The sequence below is a fragment of the Heterodontus francisci genome, unplaced genomic scaffold (assembly GCF_036365525.1).
Source record: "Heterodontus francisci isolate sHetFra1 unplaced genomic scaffold, sHetFra1.hap1 HAP1_SCAFFOLD_323, whole genome shotgun sequence".
In the NCBI taxonomy this organism is placed as follows: domain Eukaryota; kingdom Metazoa; phylum Chordata; class Chondrichthyes; order Heterodontiformes; family Heterodontidae; genus Heterodontus; species Heterodontus francisci.
Genome location: NW_027141078.1, coordinates 822188 through 830033, shown reverse-complemented (window position 1 = coordinate 830033; position 7846 = coordinate 822188). Strand labels below are relative to the sequence as shown.

The 7846-nt window shown below is 60.1% G+C and overlaps 1 protein-coding gene across 2 annotated transcripts in view; it reads left to right on the top strand.

Moving 5' to 3' along the window:
* The window catches only part of LOC137361961 (rootletin-like), a 38540-nt gene that overhangs the window by 24447 nt on the left and 6247 nt on the right, over positions 1-7846 (top strand). For both annotated transcript variants that reach the window (XM_068026555.1, XM_068026554.1), the window contains exons 18-26: positions 869-1003; positions 2257-2400; positions 3383-3621; positions 4896-5055; positions 5223-5381; positions 5650-6031; positions 6550-6698; positions 6832-6952; positions 7515-7678. In XM_068026555.1, the coding sequence (XP_067882656.1) occupies positions 869-1003; positions 2257-2400; positions 3383-3621; positions 4896-5055; positions 5223-5381; positions 5650-6031; positions 6550-6698; positions 6832-6952; positions 7515-7678 (1653 nt within the window). The remainder of the gene's footprint in view (positions 1-868; positions 1004-2256; positions 2401-3382; positions 3622-4895; positions 5056-5222; positions 5382-5649; positions 6032-6549; positions 6699-6831; positions 6953-7514; positions 7679-7846) is intronic.

The following is a 7846-nucleotide window of genomic DNA, read 5'->3' as shown; positions in this document are numbered from 1 at the left end:
GGGAGTGAACGGGAATGGGTTTGGGTCCATTGGGATTGTGTACGTTGGGAGTGAACGGGAAGGGGTTTGGGTCCATTGGGATTGTGTACGGTGGGAGTGAACGGGAAGGGGTTTGGGTCCATTGGGATTGTGTACAGTGGGAGTGAACGGGAAGGGGTTTGGGTCCATTGGGATTGTGTACGGTGGGAGTGAACGGGAAGGGGTTTGGGTCCATTGGGATTGTGTACTGTGGGAGTGAACGGGAAGGGGTTTGGGTCCATTGGGATTGTGAACGGTGGGAGTGAACGGGAAGGGGTTTCGGTCCATTGGGATTGTGTACGGTGGGAGTGAACGGGAATGGGTTTGGGTCCATTGGGATTGTGTACGTTGGGAGTGAACGGGAAGGGGTTTGGGTCCATTGGGATTGTGTACGGTGGGAGTGAACGGGAAGGGGTTTGGGTCCATTGGGATTGTGTACTGTGGGAGTGAACGGGAAGGGGTTTGGGTCCATTGGGATTGTGTACTGTGGGAGTGAACGGGAAGGGGTTTGGGTCCATTGGGATTGTGTACAGTGGGAGTGAACGGGAAGGGGTTCGGGTCCATTGGGATTGTGTACAGTGGGAGTGAACGGGAAGGGGTTCGGGTCCATTGGGATTGTGTACAGTGGGAGTGAACGGGAAGGGGTTTGGGTCCATTGGGATTGTGTACGGTGGGAGTGAACGGGAAGGGGTTTCGGTCCAGTGGGATTGTGCACGGTGGGAGTGAACGGGAAGGGGTTTGGGTCCATTGGGATTGTGTATGGTGGGAGTGAACGGGAAGGGGTTTGGGTCCATTGGGATTTTCCATCATCTCCCTGCCTTTCTTGCTCTGTTCCTATTCTCCTGAGCAGTTGCTATCAACACTGGAATCGGAGAAGGCCACCCTGGTCGAACAGCTCAGCAGCGCACAGCGCGAGCTCACCAGCACCTGCGAGGAACTTGACTTTCAAAAGCAGGAGGTTGTCAGGGTCAACAAGCAGAAACAGGTAGGGCAAGGAACATTGAACTGTTCTCTCACTTCAGTCCCAGGACCCAGTAACGTGGCAAATCCCAGATACAGGCGGCGGATAGCTGGGACAAAGAGGTCGGTTTTCATGACCGTGTTAAAGGAGGAGAGAGAGAGGCGGAGAGGTTTAGGGAGTGAATTCCAGAGCTCAGGGACCCAGGCAGATGAAGGCACATGGTGGAGCAGTTAGAGGGATATGGAGAGCGGAACTGTGCACAGTGCTCCCAGTGTGGTCCAACCGAGGGATATGGAGAGTGGTACTGTGCACAGTGCTCCCAGTGTGGTCCAACCAAGGGATATGGAGAGCGGAACTGTGCACAGTGCTCCCAGTGTGGTCTAACTGAGGGCTATGGAGAGCAGAACTGTGCACAGTGCTCCCAGTGTGGTCTAACAGACGGATATGGAGACTGGAACTGTGCACAGTGCTCCCAGTGTGGTCCAACCGAGGGATATGGAGAGTGGTACTGTGCACAGTGCTCCCTGTGTGGTCCAACCGAGGGATATGGAGAGCGGAACTGTGCACAGTGCTCCCAGTGTGGTCCAACCGAGGGATATGGAGACTGGAACTGTGCACAATGCTCCCAGTGTGGTCCAACCGAGGGATATGGAGAGTGGTACTGTGCACAGTGCTCCCTGTGTGGTCCAACCGAGGGATATGGAGAGCGGAACTGTGCACAGTGCTCCCAGTGTGGTCCAACCGAGGGATATGGAGACTGGAACTGTGCACAGTGCTCCCTGTGTGGTCCAACCGAGGGATATGGAGAGCGGAACTGTGCACAGTGCTCCCAGTGTGGTCCAACCGAGGGATATGGAGAACGGAACTGTGCACAGTGCTCCCAGTGTGGTCTAACCCGAGGGATATGGAGAGCGGAACTGTGCACAGTGCTCCCAGTGTGGTCTAACCCAAGGGATATGGAGAGCGGTACTGTGCACAGTGCTCCCAGTGTGGTCTAACCGAGGGATATGGAGAGCAGAACTGTGCACAGTGCTCCCAGTGTGGTCCAACCGAGGGATATGGGAAGCGGAGCTGGAGCACTGAGGCTGCCTGTAGGCCAGACCGGGATTTGTTGGCGGATTTCCGCCCGGCCCACGCCAGGCCGATTGATGTTTAGTGGGGGTGTAGGATTGCGATTGGAGTTTTAACAGCTTCGGCCTGTTGCTGATGGATCCCTCCCTCTCTTCTTCACGCCCCTACCCTCCCCACCCCTCCCCTCCCCTCCCTCCCTCCCTCAGGCCGAAGCCGCCCGCCTCTCCGCGGAGCTGCTCGAGGCTCGTTCGCAGCTGGAGGAGGAGGCGGCCGACCGCGAGCAACAGCTGAAAGACGCCAAGGAGCAGGCCAACAGACGGGTGGCGGAGGCTGACGCCGTGCTGAGGGAGGTGAGGTGGGGCTGGGGGGAAGGGGCGAGTGTGTTCGGCGTCCCTGAGCCATTCGGGATCCGGAAATTCCCCTCCCCGCCTCCGCACACACACTCCCCCCCCACCCCATACTGTATAATGGAATCTTCCATAAGTAGTACTCCCACCCTCCTCTCTCCTTACAATGGACCATTCCGCTCCCCCTCCCCCCCCCAAACGGCCCCTCCATATAATGGACTCTTCCATGTCCGCAGCTCCGCTCCCCCCCCCCAAACATCTGTTTAATGGACTGTTCCAAATTGGAACTCCTCACCGACTCCCCCATCGCTCCATATAATGGAGCGTTCCGTGTCCGTTGCTCCCCCCACATCTCTCTCATGGACCTTTCCCACGAGTGGAAGCCGCCCCCTCCCACCATCCACAAAATGGACTTTTCCACAGGTAGAACCCCCCCCCCCTCTACCAACACCGCTCTATATAATGGACTGTTCCCTGTCTGAAGGCCCCCCCCCACCACCTTCTGTATAATTGACTACTCCTCAGATGGAGGACAATTCACAGTTAGAGCTCCCCCACTGCTGTATAATGGACTGTTCCACCGTTGGAGTGCCCCCTTTCTCCTGTATAATGGACTATTCCGCAGTTAGAGCTCCCCCATTCCTGTGGAATGGACTGTTCCATTGGAGAGCTCCGTTTCCCCCCCCTCCCCCCACCATGAGGCAAATTGGTCTCTTCTCCTCTCAGGGCAGAAAGACTCACGTGGATCACCTTAGCCAGTGCCTTCTGCCATTTCGACACGGGGCAGCCAGGAGTCGTCCCCCCGGCCACGGAGAGTAGTGGAGAGGGGAGGGGGGTGTTGGGAGGTGGGCTGACAGGGACGCGGACCACTTTCCGGGTGGGGGAGGCCAGACGAGTGCGGCAATTCGACCGGGGGAGGAAGCACCGTGTACCGTTCTCTGAGAATCCTCTGCTCCCCACCCCCCCCCCCCACCACTTCTGCCAGCTGGAGGAGGTCAAGGGCCAGCGCAGGGCACTGGAGGAAGCTCAGGAGGGGCTGAGGCGCGAGCTGGCCCAGGCCCTGAGGGAGGCTGAGGGGCTGAAGGAGGCGAGGCAGGAGGCCGAGAGGGAGGCAGCGGAGGCGCGTCGAGCAGTGGGCGAGCAGCGTACGGAGAAGGAGATGGCGCAGAGGTTGAACGAGGAGATCCGCCGAGCACTGCACAGTCTCGAGACCGAGAAAATCAGGTAACAACTGTTTATCCCTTTCCACCTTCCCTCAAACGCCTCGACTCAATCACTCCTTAATATCCGACACTCGAGGGAATAGGGACCCTGAGGGGGCGCCGCAGTGTCGGAGGGTCAGTACTGAGGGAGCGCCGCACTGTCGGAAGGTCAGTACAGAGGGATCTCCGCGCTGTCGGAGGGTCAGCACCGAGGGAGCGCCGCACTGTCGGAGGGTCAGTACTGAGGGAGCGCCGCACTGTCGGAGGGTCAGCACCGAGGGAGCGCCGCACTGTCGGAGGGTCAGTACAGAGGGAGCGCCGCACTGTCGGAGGGTCAGTACTGAGGGATCTCCGCGCTGTCGGAGGGTCAGCACCGAGGGAACGCCGCACTGTCGGAGGGTCAGTACTGAGGGAGCGCCGCACTGTCGGAGGGTCAGCACCGAGGGAGCGCCGCACTGTCGGAGGGTCAGTACTGAGGGAGTGCCGCACTGTCGGAGGGTCAGTACTGAGGGAGTGTCGCACTGTCGGAGGGTCAGTACTGAGGGAGTGTCGCACTGTCGGAGAGTCAGTACTGAGGGAGTGCCGCACTGTCGGAGGGTCAGTACTGAGGGAGTGCTGCACTGTCGGAGGGTCAGTACTGAGGGAGTGCTGCACTGTCGGAGGGTCAGTACTGAGGGAGTGCCGCACTGTCGGAGGGTCAGTACTGAGGGAGTGTCGCACTGTCGGAGAGTCAGTACTGAGGGAGTGCCGCACTGTCGGAGGGTCAGTACTGAGGGAGTGCCGCGCTGTCAGAGGGTCAGTACTGAGGGAGTGCTGCACTGTCGGAGGGTCAGTACTGAGGGAGTGCCGCACTGTCGGAGGGTCAGTACTGAGGGAGTGCCGCACTGTCGGAGGGTCAGTACTGAGGGAGCGCCGTACTGTCGGAGGGTCAGTACTGAGGGAGTGCCGCACTGTCGGAGGGCCAGTACTGAGGGAGTGCTGCACTGTCAGAGGGTCAGTACTGAGGGAGTGCCGCACTGTCGGAGGGTCAGTACTGAGGGAGTGCTGCACTGTCGGAGGGTCAGTACTGAGGGAGTGCTGCACTGTCAGAGGGTCAGTACTGAGGGAGTGCCGCACTGTCGGAGGGTCAGCACCGAGGGAGCGCCGCACTGTCGGAGGGTCAGTACTGAGGGAGTGCCGCACTGTCGGAGGGTCAGTACTGAGGGAGTGCCGCACTGTCGGAGGGTCAGTACTGAGGGAGTGCTGCACTGTCGGAGGGTCAGTACTGAGGGAGCTAATCCTCGCCACACCTTGCAGCCTGAAACTGGCGGCCGAGGAGAAGGAGCAGAGGATCGGCATCCTCGAGGACAGTCGGGACGCCAGCCGCTCGGAGGCGGCGGACCTGCGAAGGAGCCTCCGCGAGGTCGAGCAGTCGAGGCTGGAGGGACGGCGTGAAATCCAGGAGCTGCACCGGCAGGTAGGGAACGAGGGATGAGGCACGGAGTGAGGGAGTGGGGGGAGTGAGGGGGGGGTGTTGTTGGGGGGGTCTGACTGACGGAGGGGAGGGGTGGGGCGGTGGGCCGCCCGCGGGAGAGGAGGTTCTCGTCCCTTCCGCCCCTCACCCTCTTTCTCCGTCTCCGGCAGGTCAAAAATCTGCAGGACGAGCTCTGCCGGCGTTCCCAGGATTTGTCCGGCCTCCGGAGCGCCTCCGACAACCGGGAGCGGGAGCTGCGGCAGGAGGTGACCCAGCTGAAGGGCGCGGTCCAGGAAATGGCCGCCCAGTGCGACTCGGCCCAGCAGAAGGTGAGAGGAGGGGGCGCTGCGCGCCGCACGCCCCGGTCGAACAGCCCGCCCGCCGTCGCTCCCGCGTTCCTAGTCGCTGTACCCTCCCTCCCCCCTGTCACCGACGAGTGTTCCCCCTCCCCTGTCTGATGTATCCGTGTTGTCACGCACCCCCCCTGCCCCACCCCCGCCCTCCCTTCGCACCCCTGTGGGATCTTGCTGTGCCCGTCCATTTTTTTTTTTTTGGTTTCCTTATCCTTCTCTCACACTGCTTCTGTGATGCCCGCAGGTGTCGGAGATCCAGCGCAGGCTGCTGGAAGGCGAGGCCGAGGCGCGGGGCCAGGCGGAGGGGCTGTCGTCCGAGCTGGAGGAGGCCCGCGCCCGCGAGGAGGCGCAGCGGGAGGCGGCGGCCGCTCTGGCCGCCAGGCTCGAGGCGGAGGACGGGGAGCGGGCGGAGCTGAGGCTGGCCCTCTGCGCGGCGGAGGGGAGGGCCCGGGGCCTGGAGGAAGCGCTCCCGAGGGCCGAGGAGGGCCGCAGGGAGGCTGGGGCCAGGCTGAGGGGCTTGCTGTCCGCCCTGAGGCAGAGCCTGGGGCTCGGGGCCGCGACCGGGGCCACTCCGAGCCGGGGGTCCAGCCTCCAGTCCGTCCTGGACTCACCAGGGTCCGACAGAGGTCAGTGAGGTGCTCCAAGACACGGGAATCGGACACTCCATCACTCACTATTTGGACAGGGACAGTGTAGAGGGAGCTTTACTCTGTATCTAACCCCCATGCTGTACCTGTCCTGGGAGTGTTTGATGGGGGACAGTGTAGAGAGAGCTTTACTCTGTATCTAACCCCCGTGCTGTACCTGTCCTGGGGAGTGTTTGATGGGGGACCGTGTCGTGGGAGCTTTACTCTGTATCTAACCCCCGTGCTGTACCTGTCCTGGGGAGTGTTTGATGGGGGACCGTGTCGTGGGAGCTTTACTCTGTATCTAACCCCCGTGCTGTACCTGTCCTGGGGAGTGTTTGATGGGGGAAAGCATTGTCAGCTGAACCTCGTTGCTGCAACCAGCACTCAGCACCCCCAATTAGGCAGCAGCACACCCTGTGCTGGACCTGGCCTGGGGAGTGTTTGATGGGGGACCGTGACGTGGGAGCTTTACTCTGTATCTAACAGCCTCTGACACTCTCCTGCTCTTGCCCCAGCCTCAAGGAAGAGTCCCTCGTCACCCGATCAGGACTTCGCTTCATCCTGGAATGGGACAGAGCAGAATGTTCCGGAGATAAATGAGGAAATCATTCAGACGGCCCTGCACGAACTGCAGGAGAAACTCCACAATTCCCAGCTCGAAAAGGTAGCCCCACTCTGACTGATTTCTGCCCAGGCACCCATCCCCACCCCCACCGTTTGGTGGTCAGGCACCCCTCCCAGTTTCCTGCTGTCCGTCTCCAATCCTTGCTGATCCCCGTGCTTTTCCCGCCCTCCAGGACGTCTCCAGTTCTGAGGCTCGCAGGTGCCGTGACCGGATCAAGGAGCTGGAGGCTGAACGGGAGCAGGCAGCTGATCGACTGCAGCAGCTTCACAGGAAGGTGGCCGAGAGCGAGGAGGGTGAGTCTCTCTCTCTCTCTCTCTCTCTCTGTCTCTCACTCTCCCTCTCTGTCTCTCTCTCTGTCTCTCTCTCTCTCTCCCTCTCTGTCTCTCTTTCTCCCTCTCTGTGTCTCTCTCTGTCTCTGTCACTCCCTCTCTCTCTCTCTCTCAGTCTCTCCCTCTCAGTCTCTCACTCTCTCTCTCTTCTCCTCTCTCTCCCCCCCTCTCTCTCTGTCGCTTTCTCCTATGTCCCTTTTTCTGTCTCACTCTCTCCCTCTCTCTCTCCCCCTCTCCGTCTCCCTCTCCCCCCCCTCTCCATCTCTTTCTGTCACTCTCTCCCTCTGTCACTCTCTCTCCCTGTCTCTTTTTCTGTCTCTCTCTCTCTCTCTGACTCTTTCTCCCTCTGTCTCTCCCCCTCTCTGTCTGTCTGTCTCTCTCCGTCTCTCCTTCATTCTCCTTCTGTCTCTCCATCTCTCTCCCTCTCTGTTCCCCCCTCAATTTTTCTCTCTCTCTCTCTCGCTGTCTCTTTTTCTGTCTCTCCCTCTCTCTGGCTCTCTCTCACTCTTTCCCTGCCCCTCGCCAGGTCTGCGTGTTGCCAGCGAGCAGCTCAGAGAGACGCAGAGCTCCCTGCAGGTTCAGGACAAGGCCTTCCATCACCAGCAAAGGGAACGTGTGGCCTTAAAGGAGACCATCCTGGAACTGGAGCTTAGTCTCAAAACATCACAGCAAGAAACGATCGATATTAAGGTGAGCAAATCCCTTCCGACAATCGAGGGTCGGTACCGAGGGGGTGCCGCACTGTCGGAGGCATTTATCTCTCGATAAAACATCGGTACAAAAAAAAAACCAGATGATCCGGCTCATTATCACATCGCTGTTTGTGGGATCGTGCTGTGCGCAAAATGGCAGCCGCCA